Source organism: Scomber japonicus, chromosome 14 (assembly GCF_027409825.1).
Source record: "Scomber japonicus isolate fScoJap1 chromosome 14, fScoJap1.pri, whole genome shotgun sequence".
Taxonomy (NCBI): Eukaryota; Metazoa; Chordata; class Actinopteri; order Scombriformes; family Scombridae; genus Scomber; species Scomber japonicus.
The window spans coordinates 12190451-12210910 of record NC_070591.1 but is presented as its reverse complement, the minus strand read 5'-3'; the positions used below and the strand labels follow the sequence as shown (position 1 = coordinate 12210910).

The window sequence follows — 20460 nt, the reverse complement described above, 5'->3', positions numbered from 1 at the left end:
ATCATTAGCTAACCACTCTCTAATTCTCTGGTAAGTACTGCTCTCACTTCCAAATGCTTTGGCTAATGGAGCTGCTAAAGGTCTTTCAATTTGAACCAACTCTGTGTTAGTCTGACATCCACTTGCCTTGCACTGGCTTTATTACCTGTAGCTCTTTTAGGAACAAGTCAGTTAATTTCTTTTAGCTCTCAAATATGTTAAAATTTGAGATTAAACATCAGAAACATGAAGGATTATAAATGTATTGTTTACATTATACCACTACTATTTAATGTCAGTCACACTTACCTTATACTGGAGAAGATTCATTTTGTGAGTGTGTTGAATGCCCACATATTCTACTACACTACTCTGTCTGTTGTCAGTTTTAATCTTTGTACGTAGTAGATGCTAACAGAAAACATCAAAGCTGATTCATTTTGCCTATTCATGACAAGTCAACTAAAAATAATAAATCCTGAAAACTGCAGCACAGTCAGTAGTTAGTATGAACTGCATGATCTTTATATAAATGGCATTAAACTCATTCATGAAATTCTTGGATTCGAAATGACTGTTTGCTTCCCAGACAAGCCATGTGACTTACAGTCATATCAATGGAAGCTCTGATAGTATTCACACTTGTTCACTTATTGCACATACAGTATGAGATACAGGAAGTTTAGTCGTAATTTTAAGGAAGGAGCAAGTGGAGACACGGTACTGGTAATTTTGTCTTTTTTATGTTTCTATTTTGAACTTATAAAACTTTCTGAGTTTATGGAGAACATTGAAAGAAATGTGAGCACTGTATTAACATTATTATATAAAAGTTAGAGTCTTGTTTGCATGGCATTACTTTCTCAGTTAAGTTGTTGCATCCCAACCCTCATTCAACGAATCTGATCGCAAAATCCTCATATTTGGTTTCTGTTTAAATCCATGTTGTAATTCTTCCCAAACTTGCAGAGCAGCTTATGCTGGCTACCGCTTATCTTGTTTGAAAGTCGTTCAAAAGTGATTTTTTTTTTTACTACTTCAGTTTAGTTTCTTACAGATAAGTGAAAAATGTGTCTTTTATTTCAGAGATTCTGAGAACATCCTGATTTGTCTCATGAGTTCTCATGTGGCATGATCATATTTTAGAAACATTTTACTTATGAGATATTTTACTCACTATTTTTTACGACATGCAATTATATCATACAATGTCAGTTTCTGTTTCTTGTTTCTTATTGCCATATGTTCCTAGATTTGCTTCCCAACATGAAGCAGATGGCCCCTCTAATTTCTCATTTATCATATTTAGATCCCACAGAGGCTCTGTTTGTTAATATAAACAGATGAGAATCCGAGAATCCATCCAAATGATTTGAAAGAGCTACACCAGCCCTTCTGCTCCTGTCTTGTGTTTGTATGAGAGACAGAGAGTTGAATAGAGAAAAATAACGTATGTTTGTAGTTTAAAGTGCTGCATCTTCCACCAGATTGACAGTAATTCTGATAAGTGATGAGGCACACTTCCTGAAGAGCAGACCATGATTGAGTTGGTCCATATGGGGTTGAGCTTGACCTTTCACTTTTGTCTTTTTTATAATAAAATTCTAGTTTTAATCTCTCACTTTGACATTGCAGCATTTGGATATTATGTTACTTAAGATGACTTGAACTCACACTTCATTTATCACTTTACTTTTTGTTATAAAAATTATACCTATTTTATTATAGTTATATAATAAACTACATCAAAATTTAAATAATTAACCTTTGTACCATTTTTGTGTTTTACAACCTCAGACAGCAAAGAGGCACGCAGAGGGGAAAAAACTAAAGAGGACGGCCTTCATGCGTCTACCGGCCACGAGCCCAGTTACTTGGAGATCCCTACAAAGGAGAGTCACATGGCCAATAACGGCATCCATGAGATTCCCACCAAGGATACAGAGGGCACCTCCACACAAACCACTACAGGTGAATTACACTTTTTTTTCAGTTTTCTCTTTAACAAAATAATCAAAGTTACACTATTCGCCACTTGAAATTAATCAAGACTTTTAAAAGTACATGTGTGTATTATATGTTCTTAAGAGTTAGAGGAGAACTTTATTGTTGCTGTGTAAACAATAAAGACTTGGTACTCTATGATATACAGTAAGAGATTATTTTTCTTATTTGTAGTCACACCAAAGCGTAAATCAACAGAGCTACAGAATTGTGGCTTCAGAAAATCATTATTTGGTGACAAAATACTGTAATTGTTGTACATTTTGATGGTGCGTCATAAAGTTCTCCTTCAGAAATATGCTAGGATCCTTTATGGCAGGCACAAAGAGACACGTATTCATGACACAAAACAGGAAGCGACCACTGTTTGTCTTGCACAAACAGTAGTAATCATTTTTCAGCTGAAGCCATCAGTTTATTTGATCATATGTGGATACATTTCCACGTACTGCACATTTCCGTTAGATTTCACAATGATACTGTCATTGTGCTTCAGCTAGCTGAACTATATTTAGTAGCGCTGACTGACACTTAACTAACACAGTGACAAAACTGCAATGTCTGCTCCACAGCTCAAGGTCACGCCTCCTTCACAATAGAGTTTGACAACACTTCTCCAGGGAAAGTCACCATTAAGGACCATGTGTCAAAGTTCACACCCGACCATCACAGATCTCGCTCCAAAAAGAGTGGAGCAGGAAGTGGAGGAGCAGGAGGGAGAGATTTGAGCACGCTGCAAGCCGCTATGATGGCATCAGAGAGCAAGGTGGCTGATTGGCTGGCTCAGAATGACCCCACTATGATCCGCAGCGAGTCAACAGAGGAGGACAGCAAGAGCATCAAGAGCGATGTGCCAGTTCATCTTAAAAGGCTGAAAGGTGGAGGCTGTTTTAATATATATATATATATATATATATATATATATATATATATTTAAATTTATTTCATGGTTCCCTACTTTCTCCTTCATCCTTACCTCTTCCATTCTCCCTCTTACACAAAATATATCAGTTATTTAACCAAAACCATCATCATAACTGTGTCAGACCTCAGTATTACATTGTCTTACTCAACACTCTCTCAGCGCTCTATTTACGTCTCCCTGTACCATATGTTCTGGTTGATTCTTTGTTTGTAGCAGAAGATGTTGGCAGTGGCAACCAAGCTGGAGGATTAGCAGCTAGCAGACAGAAACATTTAAATCCTAATTTACTCCTCTACTGCTCTGACAGCCAATGACAAGGCTTAGCGTGAACAGCATAGTATAATGAATGTCACTTTTTCAACCACATACAGAAATATTACCAAGTGAGCACCACATACTGCTAACAACAGCTTTAGATGTGGCGTGTAGCTCGATTTATTTTGTTTTTGCGTTATCAGTGTGGACATCTGAATCTTATCTGTTTACCTTTGTGAGCTTGTTGCTATGCATCCTTGGGGTAAGGTTTGAGATTGCTATGACTGTAAATTTCATGCTTGATCTGCGTTCCTTTGTTCCCTTTACCTGCAAGCTGCCAACTGCTGAGTAGGCTCCTGCTGCCAGGGGGTTTTGTGAGAATGTGCCAGACCAGACCAAGGCTAGGCTAATGCTAGGCTTTATGGTGCTGGTAAAGAGAGTCATCTCAGTACTAAGCTAGACTATATAAGACTGCATGCTGGTCATGGGTTAATTAAATGGAGGCCAATTTATGATGTTGTTGACGTGTGGGGGAGGGACTAGCAGACAGGACCTGATGAAAATGGAAATCTGTTAGGCAGGGTGGAAGGAAGGGAAGCTAATTCATTAGTTGGAGTTAGTTGTACATGCATGTCAACTGGCTGACAGAATGGCTCACCTAATTGATGATTATGTTGCTAACTGACTTGGGGACTGCTAGACACTGCAGTGTTTAAGAAAGCAAAAGATGGAAGGCTTGTGGTTGTGACAGGAGAAGATTTTAATGGTGGGAAAATGAGTGGGACTCATTTGAGAAAGACAGAGAAAAGGTTGGGGGTGAGAAGGAAGGGTGGATAGAGCAGGAGAAGAGGGAGGGACAGCACAAAGAGGGATGGATAGAGGGCAGCTGGACAGCTGGATAGAGAGCTTTCTATCGATGCTGGCTGTGGATTTGTGAGGTGTGAAAAAGCATAGGTACAGGAGGGATGAGAGAGTGAGGAAGGTGGGTGGACTTCACTGTAATGCTGATAGCAGCAATAACAGCAAAGGTGATTGGACAAAGAGAAGCAGGAAGAAGAGAGGGAGAGGGGCTAGTTGCCTGGACTGCAGTGACAGCGGAAAGGGAGGCAACGAAGGAGAGAGCAGTTCTTTGGTAGATAGTTGTTATAGTAACAGCGTTGCAGATGAGGGCAGGGAGAAGAGAGAATACAGACATCTAAAAAAAAAAGCAACATCTGTGTAGTGTGTGTGTGAAGGCTGCGGGAGCATGTGCGAAAAAGTCATCTCAGATCTGATTGAGGGCGTGTGTGAAGCATGTGCCGCTCACATGTGGATCTGTGTGGCTGAAATCCGTCGTATGTGTTTAGGCTGCGTGTGTGTGTTCGAGACATGCTCGGCACTGATCTGCAGACAAGCAGTGCAGCATGTGTGAGAAAAGGTATGTGAGATGTGTTCTGGGTGTGTCGTAGAGGTACCAGGCAGAGAGAGAGAGAGAGAGGTAGAGATTTAACGAGGACACTGACACGAGGCGACTGAGCCAAAGCACTCGATTTGTAAGCTTCAAGGTGAGTCTCAAGTCATGTTGTTTTAAGATAAAATATAGAAGATACAGTATGTCTTTATGCTGTATGTCTTATTATATTATTTATTTATGTTGAAATGTGAATTGTCATGATTGTCATAGTATTGTGACAACCGAGAAAATGCAGTTCTTGCAAATAAGATGTCATTCATATCAGTGTGACAGAATAGTTGTCTTATATGCAAAATTTTTAAGATTGCAGGATTATTTGTGGTGATTTTTCATTCATTATGAGCACCTCGTGTACAAATATACTCATTAGCAGTAGTAGTGAAAGCTTAACAGATATACAAGGGTTGAACTTCAGTGTTGTGCTGTGCTGTAGGTTCACAGACAGTACAGTTTTATGCTGTTTGCGTTGTGTGTGTGTGTGTGTGTGTGTGTGTGTGTGTGTGTGTGTGTGCGTGCGTGTGCGTGCGTGTGCGTGCGTGTGCGCGCGCGCGTGTGTGTGTGTGTGTGTGTGCGTGTGTGGGTGTGTGCGCGTGTGTGTCTGTAGCCAGCGGCAGAGGCCGGCTCCACTGTGAGTCATGGCGGGGCGAGCGGAGCAGAGCGCTGGACTCTCACAGACACCTCTGTTCTCCTCTGGCCCTGCCAACTGTTTCTTTGTCTGGAGGGCACAGCATGAAAGACCGGCCTCTCACTGCTTATCTGCTGATCTGCTCAAGCTACTCAACGCACTTCTGCTTTCCTTTTTCTCATCTCTTTATGCTTTTTGTTTTTTCGTCTTTTTATTGAAATGTATGCTTTATTACATTTCAAACAGCGATGAAAGACAGGAAAGTGTGTGGGTAGGAGAAGAGAAGATGTTGGAATGTGACAAATGAGCTGCACATTTAGAAATATGCCCCAAGCCACAGAGCCATGGTGATACCCCAGTGCAGAAACTGTACTTAAAGGGGTAGTCAAGCTATTTAATACTGCACTTCAATAAAGTTAGAGGAGTTGTGAGAGACGGATTAAAAACGAATGGTCAAAATCAAAGCGGCAGAACCTGAGATGTGGTGACTTTTCATCCCTCATATGGGCCAAGCATTAAAAAAATGGGTCCTACAATTCAAATGAAAGACAATACCAAGTTGATTATAATAATTTGATTTGACTTTCATATCTTTCAAACATCACACTTCAGACATGCCTCATTTCAAATGCAGGCTTTTTGTTTTCAAACCCAAACCGAGATAACCCCCTGGTGACATCACTATGACAACAACAGGCCCATTTTCCCACTTGAAAACACTCCTCCAGAACAACAGAAGTCTTTATATACGTCAGCTTTCACAGGCAAACTTGTGCTGTGATGAGTATACTGATCTCCGTGAGTAAAAGCAATGGAGTGTCCCTTTGTTTTTTATGTTTTGTTTGTTGTTAATTGGGCCGACGCCACACCTTACCAAATGTTGCTGTCGTACCTCAATATGCGCAATAATTAAATATCTGCCATTTTATACAATATTGTCCACAGTTTGGTAAAGACAAAACTAGAAATATGAATTAAGTCATCAGACCGATTCAAATATATATAGAGGGTCAACTCAGCCATGGAAGCACCATGTCCACTTTTTTCAACTTCTAGTATTTGATGTATCTCTTGCACTTAGTACTTTGTTATAAATTGCCTCCAGCAGTAACATTACAATGTACCAACGTTAAAATTTTCTAAATATTTGAGCTAGGGCTGGGCGATATGGGCAGAATCAAAATATTTACACAATGAAGTTTTTTGATAAATAATCATCAGTAGTGTGGATATAATGACTAAATGGATAAAGGCAGATAATAGTCTATTAAACTCAGAAAATTACATTTTTACTTTAATGCAGCTTTTAAAAACAGGACAAAACACTTATTCCATATCACGATATTACGATATTCAAAATCTGAGATGATATCTATAATATCGATTTACTGTCCAACCTTAATAATAGATCTGCTGGTGAACTGGGACAGATCTAGACTTTGATGCTATACTGTGATTCATTTTCATACTATAGTCTCCTTGTGAGAATCCATTAGTTTGGAGAAATAATGCTTTACGAGGGTCTGCAGTGGTTTATGAAAGTGGTTGTGGTGTTGAAGTGTTTTCTGGTGGTCGTCCACAACAGTCGTATGTAGTTTCTTGCCTGTCCTCTCTGAATGGCTGTTGGCTCGTTAACCGGCTGATTGTGTGAGTGGCTGTCAACTCTAGGAGCAAGACTACACCCTGAGCCTCCCTAAGTAAGGAATTCCCACTCTGCTTTTTTTTTCTTTTTTCCTCCACTTAATCCAGTTTCTCTCCTTTCCCATCCACCCTCCCTTTCCTACATCCCCCAACCTCCTTTCCAGTTCAGCCTTCCCTTTTCTTTTCTTTCACATCCCCTCCTCCTCCATCCCTGAAGCCTTTTCCCGACCCCCCCCCCCCCCCCCCCCCCCACATCCAGCCTCCTACTCTGCCTCCCACTTCATGTTCTCCTCCTCCCTTCCCCCATGTGTCTCTCCCTCACTGCCAATGAAGTAGGCAGGGCCAGTCCATGTGGGTGGCATGTCTGGATTAGTGTGGCACACTGTCTGCCATCGCCCAACACCTAGAGGACACGCTGATTCAACCAACCTTTCTAAATATGTAGAAATAGCAGTAACGTGGTAGGTAAACCAGGTGTTTTGACAGTGAAATGATCAGATTCAGACCACAGCTGAAAGCGCATCGCTCATTTTGGCAGAAATGGTTAACAAACAACATTTGTTTCTTGTTGCGGTATTCACAGTGGATTTCAGGAAGACATGGTTCTGTGTGGTGGTCTAAATGGGACTTTTTCTTCTCTTTCTTCTTCTTCTTTGTTGCTTTATTTCCGTAGACAAGGCCACACACTGAACTATACTGATGTGTGTATGACAGCTGCTCTCTGTTGCTATGTTACTGTTCTGAACACATGTTATGATATGGATTTAAGAATGGTGGTAATGTAACATCCTGCAGATTGTCAGTAACCTTTATGTAAATAACCTCAACCACTGTAATACTTTTAAATGTATCCCAGGTAAGAAAACATATCTATTTGATTGTGAATTGTAAATAGATGTATCAGAGTGTATGTATAATGTCATGTGGAATAGTGTTATTGAGTTACATCTTCCCCATCAGCTATTTGCTTGTATAAAAATAACTGTGATGCAGTAGTAGTTCAACTGTGTCTTTGCATTTCTCTGTCTTGATAGGCAGCAAGCATGAAGATGGTACGCAGAGTGACTCAGAGAATGGACTGGGTCTGCGTTTTGCCAACCGGCGCCATGCCCTCGAGGAACGTTTAAAAGCAGCACACGGCCACGTGGGAGGAGGAGCGGGAGGGGGAAACATAACAGTGAGTGGGACCCGAACAACCGGCACCCGCACTGCCTTCATGATCGAGTTCTACGACGAGGAAAACCCTCGCAAGCGGAGGTCATATTCGTTTTCCCAGACTGCACCACTGCTGCCAGGAGGATCTGGTGGGGAGGGACTCTGTCCCCAACCCCCCTCTCACCCCAAGGTGTTCAGCATTTCCACCTCTGCTACTACAGCGTCAGACTCAGGTAATAACATGTGATTTAATAATGTCTATCTTTTATCTTATATTTTTCTATGAACAGCTTTGTGTGTGTTTCCTAAACTGCATTTTAAATATAGTGAGATATGGTGAGATTTATTTGTGAGATTTACTAAAACTTGAAAGGCTCCAAAATGTTTCTTCCATTTGAAAATATAAAAGTGAAACTAAAACCTTCCAACATTCAGCCACAGAAGTAGTAGTAAAATTGTCATGGAGGAGCTGTTATTATTCTGTGTATATCAACAGTCAAGAACGTGGGCATATACACAAAAATAAGTTACCACAGCTTGTCTCTATATCATGTTTCTTTGTTAAAGCATGTGTCTCATGTGTTTTGTTACAGTTGTTTCTCTGCACTGTATTTGTTCTTCTAGGTAAAGTCCCAGCTCCAATACCCGCTACAGTGACTGTAGGTGCCCCTACGGCTGCCCGTGTGCTCCTCAAGCAGCGATCAGAGGACCCGAGTATCGGTCGGAGCTCAGCCAGTACCGGGCTGGCGACAGGTAGTCCCACCAGCCCCAGCGAGGACGCCTCGGTCGTGGGTAGAGGAGTGGGGACAGCTGGAGGGGAGGCAGAGGACGACCACAGCGATAAGGGGACCTACACTATCGAACTGGAGAACAGGAACCCAGAGGAAGAAGAGGCCAGGCGCATGATAGATAAGGTAGGACTGTATGATGTCAGCAACTACCTTCAACATTTTAGGACCATTTCTTTGTGCCTCAACGGTCGCAATACTTTGCCTTAAATGCATGTAACCATGCCAACATTACTGAAAGATTGCTGATGTAACATCATAACACACTGTGGTACTTTTTTGTATTGCTGTATTTAGTTATGATAATGATAATATTTATTGTATTATTCATATTTAGACATCAGTAGACTTTAAATTGTATGAGGTTGGAGAATGTCTGCCTAATTTTTTAAGACATTGCCGTCACGTATACTTGTCAAATACAATAATCTTAAAAGCCACTACAGTTTACCACAAACAGGAAGAGGATTTCTATTTCTATTAGTTTTGGTCTTGAGGATGCCAGAGGATATGTAAAAACAAAAACATCTTCCTCAGTGTTTTCTTTACAAAGTTACGACTGTAAAAATTAGAAAGTAGAATGACAAAACTATCATTTAAACTCTAAGAGAATAATCAACCAAGCACAAGCAGACCAGAGCAAGGTTAATCGCCCCTTTATTACCTGCTTAGTTAGCACTTTTAGGGTTTGCAAGTCCTTGGAGACAGATTTGGGTCTTTTGCCACTAAAACAAAGATACTATCTCTCAGTTGCTGTGCGTGACCACCACTCCATCCCCTCCATCCCCTTGGTAAACCTAATTCTTCTGTAATAGCCCAGGGAGACTTGCTCCACCAAGCACTGGCCTCTTTTATTAAACGACGCTCCAGGGAGGCCGAAGAACCACCATCAATTTCCCACCGCCGTCCCCTGTCCTGTGGCACTGCACTCTTTTGTGGTCACAGAGAGCATGTCCTAAAAGGGCAAACAGAAATATACTCAGGGCTTAATGTTAGTTTTTGAAAACAGTAGAAAAGGTAACATTTCTTTTTAGCACCATTATACAAGACAGGAATTTACAAGGCTTTTTAATTACTACTTAACAAATTTGGAAGTCAGGGCTGGAAGCATGCCTACTTATTTTTTAGGAAGCTAAGTTGTTGTCGATAAAGGTTGTTACAGAGGCTAATTTATACTTTACTAAATGACATCTTGCAGCAACATATGTCGCTTTAAGTGTTGTATACAGGTGTTATTTCAGGAGGAGCAGTGATATAATTAGTAGGGTGTATTTCTAGTGAGTGTTAGTCTTCTTGAGTGCACTACATTCAAAACTGGAAGTGTTGTTATGCTAATTCCTGTAATTAGCTGACGCACTAATTGGCACACAGCTCACCGTCTCTCTCTCTCTCTCTCTCTCTCTCTCTCTCTCTCTCTGTGATATCTGTTTGTTGCCATGGTACTCAACTATCTAAGTGCAGATCAGTGTTTTAATTCAACAGCATCCTCCCTTGTCTGTTCAGTTTACTTGTGTTCATCGAAAGCATTGTAGAATAATATGACCATTATGTTTATATATGATGAGATTATTTAACTTTCATTACATCTCAAGTATTTACGTATATTACATCTCACAGCACAGTACCTAAGGTAATATAACACATGCTCATGAGCTTTGTATGTGTTTGGGTTGCATACAGGATGAAAGATCATTGGAAAGTATGAAAATAGATAATATTATAAGATTTGCATGTTTTATATTTCAGCTACATCATTTTCCGTTCGCCCTGCTTTTTTATATGTTTGTAGGTGTTTGGTGTGCAGCAGAACCAGGACTCCGCTATTCTGTCAGACCTCAAAGGGGAAAGAAAAGGAAAGGAGACAGGAGAAGCAGGGAAAGAGGTAAAAATATATTTAAACAGGTTATTGTTGTTTTTTGGGGGGGGGGTTTCTGTTTTTTTTTTCTCCTTGTTCTCTCTTGTTAACTCTCTCTCTCTCACGTCTGCCTTTCCCTGTCACTCCTCATTTATCCAACGGCGTACTGTATGGTTGATTTTGTCCAAGCTGACACATTCTTTGTTACCTTTAATCGGATTAGAAAAGTTCCACTGTGCGAGAATTACCACTGACCATCATTGTTTCACCATGCCTCTCAGTCCAGTCTAGTATAATAGAGTGTGTAAGAGGCTGAGTATGATAATGTGAGTCACACTCCCAGTTGCTTGACGGCTCTACTCCCTCAGCCTGTTCATGGGTGTAGGCTGGTCCTCCCAGAGATTGACCTAGATCATGCTAAGATGAGGCGAGAAACCCTCGGCCCTCCAGGCAATTGCAGAGCATTGCACTGACAGCCTTTCCACCAAGTCTTTTGTGCCTTTTAGATGATTATCTTCTAGTAAAGTAAAAAAGAGAAGTAACTGTTCAGCTTTTCTTTCAACTTTCTTATAAGATGGTGGTGTGGTGTGGTTTATTTATTTAAAATTCAAAAAGTAAAATACAAATACAGAAAGTACCACTGCCAAACATTCCTACTAACTAAATAAACTAAATCCTTCACTATAATGTAATATATTACATTCTACATAAATGCTAATCTGACTCATGATCTGCTTTGTATATTTTGTGCCAATTTGTCCAACCACTAATTGATCTAATTTCCCTTTTTTCCCCCACTGTTTTTTCATGTCTACTTCCTTCTCTGTTGTTGCTCCCCCATCTCGTGCCCCCCTCAGGCTCTTCCCGGTGATTCGAGCTGGGTCTCTCAGTGGGCTAGTCTTGCTGCCAATCACACCAGGACAGACCCAGAGGGCTCAGGAGCAGAGACAGCCGCCTTCCTGCACAAAGAGAGAGGTACATAGTCATTTGAGTCTCAGAGGATTAATAAGCCTAAAATGAATTAAATTAAATGAATGAAAGTAGTTTTTTCCCCCTTAAAGCATGTACAATATGCGGCACCACTTAAAAAAAACTTAAATATACTTGTAGTTTGTTATTTGTAATGGAAAAAACATTTGAATCTCAGTTAAATCTGTTTGTTCTTTGTTCTTTAGGAGTTGATGCCTTGGAGTCCAGTGTGTCTCTCAGTAGAGGTGAATCCTCCTCCAGTCTGACCGACCGTAAGCGCAGGACCCTCCCCCAGCTCCCTGTGGATGACCCCCGGGCTAAATCCGGCACCAAAGCTCTTGGACTAAGGTCCGAGATTGGGGAAAAACAGGATACTGAACCCCAGGAGAAAGAGAACAAGGGAGACGGGGAGTCCCCAACACCCATGGAGGACGGTGAAATGACCAGTAAACGGAAACAAAGCTCAACCTCCTCTCCATCCAAGGCTCCTCTCCGAACCTCTGGCAGCGCTGAGCGGAGGAAGAGGTCAGAGGAGAGGAAAGGAGGAGGAGGAGCAGGAGAAGGAGGAGAGAAGTCTGGCAAACCTCTAGTGCGCCAGGGCAGCTTCACCATTGAGAAGCCCAGCGCGAACGTCCCTGCAGAGCTCATCCCACGCATCAACAGAGGCAGCAATGGACGCGAACGTAGTGACTCTGTGGGAAGCATGGACACTGCAACACTCCTGAAGGACACTGAAGCTGTCATGGCGTTCCTGGAGGCCAAACTAAGAGATGAAAACAAACTAGACCAGAAAAGCAGTAAAACCGGCACCACCGGCTTCCCACCTCGGACTGGCTCCATCTCTCCTGAGTCAGATGTGGACACGGCAAGCACAGCCAGTCATGTGGCTGGAGAGGTGGAGAGGAAAGCAGCAGCCAGTGTACAGAAACGACGTTCCCTCAGCAGCATGCACCGGGAGAAGAGCAACATGAGCACATCTTCCAAGACCAGCGTCACGAACGCCAGCGCCCGCGAACGTTTGGAGAGGAAGACTAAAAGTAGAACTGTGGAAGCGACAAGCCGGACTGACACACGTCGCTCTGTTCAGCCATCCGCCGGGTCCTCCAGAGCACGGCAGCCTTCCCTGGATCTCACAGACGATGACCAGACTTCTTCCTTCCCCATTTCAGACATCCTCTCCTCAGATCAGGAGACCTACTCTGGACCTGGGACTGGGTTTGGACATTCAGCACATGGACGCTCAGATGACATCCTCCACTCCAAACATGATAGCAGGTCGGCTAAGAACTCCACCAGCGGTTCCTCCAAAACCAGAGGCACTCTCCAGGCAGCCACAGCCTCCTCACTCAACAAGCAGGCCTCGCTGCCTCAGCCGCGACCCACAAGAGCCTCCTTGCTCCGCCGCGCCCGGCTGGGGGACACGTCTGACACAGATCTAGCCGACGCAGACAGAGTATCAGTGGCGTCTGAGGTGTCCACCACTAGTTCCACATCTAAGCCACCATCCGGCAGGAAGGGACTGTCACGACTGGATATGCTGGCTCAGCCGCGTAGGAACCGTCTGGGCTCCATCTCAGCCCGCAGCGACTCAGAGTGTACCATGACCAGGAGTTCCACCTCTTCACGCCTGTCAGCTGAGACCGCGTTGCGTCTGGGCCTACGCTCATCGACACCCACAGAGAACAGGCTTACTCCCAGGATGAGGGCCAACAGCGTGTCCAAACTGAACGAGACAAAGACTAAGACCACATCCGGATACTGCTCACCCACAGGTGAGCACATCAGATGTCTTGATTTCCAGTTTATTCTGAGTCTTTAAATCAGGGTTTCTTATTTTAGTTTATTTTGAACTCATTGTCTGATAAATAATGTGGTATAAAGATAAAGTCCAAAAAGTCTACACCATCACATACCTCATTATGTGTTAGTGTTGTAACCATTTGTCTGTGAACATTTTCACTGTGTTGTGACCAACTTGTGCATTGGATTTCACCGTCCAGAGAGCTCTCAGCCCGAACCTGAGGGCGGTGATGCAGAGGAGGAGTTGATGGGTACTGTACCTGAACCGTAGAGACTTCTTAGGACCGTGTGTGTGTGTGTGTGCGTGCGTGTGTGTGTGTGTGTGTGTGTGTGTGTGTGTGTGTGTGTGTGTGTGTGTGTGTGTGTGTGTCAGACCTGGGTCACAGCAACAGACGCTGACACCAAGTTCAAAAGTGAAGCAGGTTTTTCATGCTAGCGCTTGAAGAGCTTTCAAGTCAAACTGAAACATTCACCTCTTGTAAAGGTGATGCACATATTTAGGAATCAGTAGAATAACACACTAATGTATATTTCTGTAGGACTGATTTAAAGTCATTTTTAAGAAACATACAAACATATTTCTACTGCATTTTACAGATTGAAATCTTGAAATGAAAACTTTGCTAGATGTTTATTTAAAAGCATACTTTATATAGTTAGTACATCACATAAAGAAATGTCAGTGCTTTAGGGCGATGACCCAGCTCTAGCATCATGTTTGCAGTGTTAACTCATTGTCTACTCCCTTCCATCCGCCGTGTAATGCTGTGATGAAGACTCAAATGCTCTACTCACACTCACTTCTGTTAAAACGTTTAACAACATTGGAGCTCAGACTGCAAATGGTTTTGGAACAGGGCTCCACCTTGTGGAGATATGCATCCAAGACATCCACCTGATTTTACCACTGAGAGACTGATAGAGCATTGTGTTGTCTCATCATGGTGCAGCTACATTAATGCAGCTGGTGTGTGACCATTGTGAAGCAGCTTAACATAGTTTGGCTTTATCTAGGTTTTTTGTATCTTGCTCAGTGCTTTTGTTTGGGGCAGGGCTGCTTTCAGATTAGTTTTGTGTTTGTTACTGTTTCTGTTGTTTTCAGTGTGTTTTTTTTTAACAGTGTGGTTTTTCCTACAGCTGTCTGTGAACAGTTAATTAACAAACTAAGTAATAAAAATCCAATGCTTTGCCTCACCAATCTTTCTTATTCACAACCTCAAGAGGAGGGATACACAGAATTTAAACCTAAAGTTTATCTTTATATTTATATTTGTTTAACTTCACATATAAAAAAAATCATATTTCTCCATCATCTCAAAACACAGAATTATCGATTTAGTTTGTGCAGCATTTACACTTTTTCAGATCAGAGCAGGATTGGCTGGGGTCCTCAGTAACAAAGCCTGTCATATTCACAAACTCATTTATTAACTTCATAAATAACAAATGTTAGAATAGATTAAAGTGCGGTAATATTCATTCAACCTTACATTGTCCACAGTGTCCAGCAGCAGCAGGTGGAGACGTCTGCCACCAGAGTATGGCTCCACCTCCGAGGAAGAGTTTGGCTCCAACCGAAATTCTCCGAAGCACGGAGGGCGTTCCCACGTGCGGCCTCATCACCTTGTCCCACACCGCAGCTCAAGGCTCAGTACCACACCGAGCTCGGGCTCCGGGATGGTGACAGGTCCGGGTGGAGTGGCGGTCAAACATCGCATGAAAGAGCAAGAGGAGTACATCAGAGACTGGACAGCCCACAGCGAGGAGATAGCCAGGTACTGATCTACACTGATCTGTGCAAGACTCATGAATCAATGTCATGTTTTAAAATATATTTTAAGCATTATATCTGCCATCTGTTCTGTTTTCATGTGTTTATGATGTTTGCATGTTGCATGTGTACTTGTAGATGTCTGTCCTGAGTCCTAAAGAACCCTGTCTGATGGTTAACAGGTTATTCCCCTGTGTGCGCAGGATCAGCCAGGACCTGGCTAAGGACTTGGCCATCTTGGCTCGTGAGATCCACGATGTAGCCGGCGAGATCGACTCGGTCAGCTCGTCTGGCACGGCACCCAGCACCACGGTCAGCACCGCCGCCACCACACCGGGATCAGCCATCGACACCCGTGAAGAGGTAGGCCCTGCACGTCCTACGCAGCCGGACATACAGGAGAGCATGAGAAAGGTGCCCGATTTTCTTCTTCTATCATTGACTTATTGCGTGTGCTTCCATTGAGCCTTTGCTACTCCTGCTGTGTTGTTTAGATAAAAATGGCTAAGTTTACGTCTCTGCTGCTTTAAAGCTTTCATCTGTTGTGAGAGGTTCATAGCACTAACATCTTCTCCACTTTCACTCCTATATTTGCTTCTTATTTGGCATGAGAGGATTAACTTTTTTTTTTGTTCTATAGGATTAAAGTTTTTTTTTTGGCTGGACAATTAAATTTTTAAAGCTGCTCAGCTTACTCTTAAAGAGTTCATAATTCCTTCATTTCTCACAAATCTTTACTTAACTCTTTTTAATTACTGGAATAACTGGACAGCATTTTCTTCATTTTTCTGAATTTTATCTTCTCTCCCTTGAATATCTCTCCCTGTTGGTCCAGTTGGTGGATCGGGTGTTTGATGAGAGCCTCAACTTCAGGAAGATCCCTCCTGTGATTTCAACCAATAAGGCACCAGAGATCAATGGCAAGCCAGTGGAGCTCCGCCCCCGTGCACCTGACAGCCTGGAGCCCCGAGCTCTGAGGAGACGCACCTGGAACCGAGAGGACGTAAGAAAGCAACACAGAAAGCATGACATCAGAAGTATAACAGAGACTATCACTGTCATTTATCATTTGTCGCACTTTCTTTTCAGGCGGTGTTGGACAGCCTGCTGCTCAATTCAGTCTCTCAGCTCTCCACCAAGATCAGACACTCCATTGACAAAACAGCAGGAAAAATCAGGTAATTTTACTTCATAATATAATAACTTTACATGGGTATGTTACATTATTAACAGTGTTTTATCCCTGAGTATGCTATTGTGATGCTTTGTATGTCTAAAGCCAGTGTGACTGTATGTTATTCTCCTGCAGGATATTGTTTAAGGATAAGGACAGGAACTGGGATGAAATTGAGAATAAGCTGAGATCAGAGAGTGATATACCACTCTTGAAAACCTCCAACAAGGTACCAAAATCCATCCACCTGAGCAATCTCTGATGACAAGAAAACTGCAGGATTGTCACATTTTTATTTTCTGTCCTTTCTGCAGGAGATCTCCTCAATTCTGCTTGAACTGAAGAGAGTTGAGAAGCAGCTTCAAGGTATTGGAAAATACTCCGCAAAACTTTATTTATTTATTTATTTTAGCCCACCAGCTCATGTACAATCATTCTCTCCCCCCTCTCTCTCTCTGTCTCAGTGATCAATGTGATGGTGGACCCAGATGGGACCCTGGATGCCTTGGCCAGCCTCGGCCTGACCAGTCCCACCACCCCTACCAAGGCCCAAGCCACCAAATCAACTTCCCCCTCTGCCACCAGCCCTGGCTCTCAGCTCCCAGCCAAAGAATCGCTGCCAGAGATCCTTCCTGGACCGGGAGGGTCATCAGCCTCCACCAGGGCGCCATCTTCCTCTGCCAGCACAGAGAACGCTGCACGAGATACCAGTGTAGGTCTCGGGTTAACAGGAGTCGGAGGACCGCCTTTCAACCGCATTCGGCCGAGCGGAGAGGAGGCCATCGCACAGAAGTGAGCGGAAAGCTTCCTTGAAGGTTATGTGAATAAAGTCTGAATTGGAGTGCAGGTGGCTGATGATCAGAGTTCACAACCGTAAGGAAAGTGTAAGAACATTCTCTCCAGACAAAACAGTTGCAATTCTCCAGACTTTACCAGATTATGGTTATATAATAAACATCATTTAGCAAAAGTGTTACCAGACCTCGCCGGAAATGAAGTGTTTCACATGACCTTCAGACTCCACTGGCTAAACCCCAACTGATGCATCATGGATACACCCCTAGTATGGAAATTGACCCGTGAATGATTTAGAGGGAGTATTATTAGCATTTCAACTATAAACTGTTCATTCATACGGGCCAATCTGACTTCCTGGTGGACTGAAGGCTACCTGGCTCTCTCTCAATGGACACATCTCTGTGGTTGTACATTCTCCTCCAAGTCTTCTCCTCTTGCCTTCTCCATGTGTCTGGACCCCCCCCTACACTAATGACATGCCTTAAAACACATCTTCCATAGTAGCAGTGTAAACCCCCGCCCTCCTCTTCCTCTATGCCCTCAAATATTATACAAGATCACTTTTAAAGTACTTTCAGACAAGCAGAATGCATTGTAAAATAACACCTGCAAGATATTTACACTATGATGAAATACAACACTGCAATAATTTATTAGCTCTTGTTCAGTACAAAGAATATATCAGCAGCCTTAAATAACCAACCTAACAAACAGACATGCTTTATGCCTAAACAGTTACACTTATTTCACAAATCAAAGCTAGCAGAATTGCAGTTTTATATATTTCATAACTTGAACTGTCCGTCCATTGAACCATCTCTCTGACTCTGTTGAACTGGATTTGTAGTGCCTCCATACTATCTTTTACTTTCACCCCTTGTTTTACTCTTTCCCTCCCCTCCTCTCTCTCTCTCTCTCTCTCTCTCCCAGTAGTTGGATGTTCGTCACTCCAGTAGCATGTACAGGACAGAGCTGAGAGCTGTCTTCCTGCAAGTTGTTATCTGTGTTGATCTTACTAATACTAAACGGTAGTTTTTACAGAATAGAAACAGCCTTTGGGAAACCAATGATCCATTTTGAGTAAAAAATAATCACTTACCAAAGTTAACGAGTTTATCGATAATGTCATTTTTGAACAGTTGAGCCATCTTGAAATTCATCTATTGTGAAAAAGCTGCTTATGTTTTTGAAGGAACTCACCATCCTCTGCAGTTCATCTATTTCTCTGAATGTCAAGACCATTTTTGGGCAACAAATCAAAGATTGAAAAAGCTTATTTATTATGATGAAACATTTGATCATTGCTGCCATATCTTTATTTGACCCATGTGACATGGCCTGCGAGAGTCAGTGCCCTTAGCTTCTTGCTACAGTACAGGAACTCAAGTGTCCTATTATTTCAAATTGGCTTTTTTCTACTTTTATAGTCACTTGTGATGTGACTTCTTTTTCAGCCAGCAAAGATAAACGGAAAAAAAACAGTTTCAACTAAATATTTTATAATATTTAGATACTGGTATTGTATTGTAGATACTGTACTCTTTTTCTTTTTTTATGCTTTGACTCACCTTACAATGAAGTTAATTTTCTTTATCTGTCATTAACCAGTTTGAGCTCAAGTGCACACTAAAACAGAGCATGAAAAGCTGCTGGGATTGGTTCAAAAAAGAGGGAAACTTAAAAAAGAGGCCTTTTGTGGTTGGAGATGTATATTTGAGGAACGTCAGTGAATAGAAATGATCACATCTTTGAGAATAAGGCTCCCCACACATTTATAATTTTACTTGTAATACAGCTTCATATCAGTGTATATAGGTGCATTATTCTATTTCCACCAAAGGGGAAGTTCCAGTGTACCAATAATGCAAACAGACCATATAATTAACCCCTTTCTCATTGACTTTGCTGCTTTTCTAGTTACTTTATGGGGACTAACCATTTTCTCAATCTCTCTTCAGCTTATAGTCTGTGTTCTAGAGTAAGATGACTTAAAAAGCAGTGTATTAGTACTTAGATACTCTTGCAATAGTGAATTTAGGTACCAGAATACATGTTCATTTCCTTCTCTCTATACTGTACTGTACAGTGTTTCGCAATGCCTCCAAGTGCCCATTTTGACTATAGAAGGGCATTGATTAAAAGAAGAAAAAAAGATAATGTAGTTGTCTAACAAAAAAAAGAAAATCTCTTATTTTGCACATCAGGTTGTGGTGTTTTTTTCATACAGAAGTAGTGAAGAAGCAGTGAAAGGCTGCATCAGACGTCACATGGTTTGACAAAAAAATGATATCACGTTGCCTGATATCAGAAGTGACTGCCTTGCCTCTCTGGAACTATTCTGTCTGTACAAACAAAGCCTCTAATTGTGTTACTTGTTTTGTTTTTCTCCACCCATTTTTTTTTTTTGTTGAAAAAAATGAAATTAGGCGACTGTGAATGCTAGGTACATGTTTATTTTTTAAATTCTACATGTGTCATCTGATCAGTGTCATTTTTTCCTTGTCATTTTTGTAAAGAAAAAAAAACACCATTTTATTTATTTTTGTTCAATATTTTGTGGATGTTTAATGTATTTTATATTTGTTCAACTATCTGCATTGTTTCTTACTGTTAATAAAACAGAGCCATTCACTTGTTTCTCTATTGACTCCATCAGTACCAGACAAGGAATCAATATTTTTCTTTATTTTAAAACTGGATTGTGTAACAACTCCTGACAGGCTTGTTCTTAGTCAAAGAAAGGGAAAGGATCAGCATGGGTTCATTCTGTATTCAGGGCTGGATTTCTATCATTCTTACTGAATAGAAGTAGACTGCTCTTACTCTCTAGGCCATTAATCATGTCTCAACTGAAAATGCAAATTAGTCGGCTACGCGAGACTCTGTTAATCATTTACATGCTCAAGGGTTTGAATCTTTTTTTCTATGGAGACGTGACATCCATGGGCTGCATAGATTAAGTATTTAACATATCATAATAGAAGTACCTGTGAGCGTATTCAAACTACAGCATCAGCTAAATGCTGTGCTTAGTACAAAAGGAGCTGAGCCTGTTACATGACACTATGGCTTGAAGATGGCAATGAATGATAAAGAACCTCAAATACAAAACTATTTTAGACCTCCAGCAGCAGTTCTGGAAACTCTCATACTGTGGTCAACAAACCAAACACAGACCTGTGAATTTTGTAAAAGTAGATTCACACACTGTAGCACCCAATACAAGTACTGGTGTAATGGGATACAAGGTGAGTAACATTTAAAGCAT

The 20460-nt window shown here is 41.8% G+C and overlaps 1 protein-coding gene across 2 annotated transcripts in view; it reads left to right on the top strand.

The window, feature by feature from the left end:
* cep170aa (centrosomal protein 170Aa) overlaps nucleotides 1-18049 on the top strand; it is a 42274-nt gene extending 24225 nt beyond the window's left edge. For both annotated transcript variants that reach the window (XM_053332764.1, XM_053332763.1), the window contains 14 exons: nucleotides 1777-1950; nucleotides 2556-2861; nucleotides 7917-8270; nucleotides 8662-8951; nucleotides 10615-10707; nucleotides 11538-11655; nucleotides 11856-13421; nucleotides 14951-15224; nucleotides 15403-15634; nucleotides 16056-16223; nucleotides 16310-16398; nucleotides 16530-16623; nucleotides 16709-16760; nucleotides 16859-18049. In XM_053332764.1, coding sequence (XP_053188739.1) covers nucleotides 1777-1950; nucleotides 2556-2861; nucleotides 7917-8270; nucleotides 8662-8951; nucleotides 10615-10707; nucleotides 11538-11655; nucleotides 11856-13421; nucleotides 14951-15224; nucleotides 15403-15634; nucleotides 16056-16223; nucleotides 16310-16398; nucleotides 16530-16623; nucleotides 16709-16760; nucleotides 16859-17190 — 4142 coding nt within the window. In that variant the 3' untranslated portion in view covers nucleotides 17191-18049. The remainder of the gene's footprint in view (nucleotides 1-1776; nucleotides 1951-2555; nucleotides 2862-7916; nucleotides 8271-8661; nucleotides 8952-10614; nucleotides 10708-11537; nucleotides 11656-11855; nucleotides 13422-14950; nucleotides 15225-15402; nucleotides 15635-16055; nucleotides 16224-16309; nucleotides 16399-16529; nucleotides 16624-16708; nucleotides 16761-16858) is intronic.
* The last annotated feature ends 2411 nt before the right edge of the window (nucleotides 18050-20460 follow it).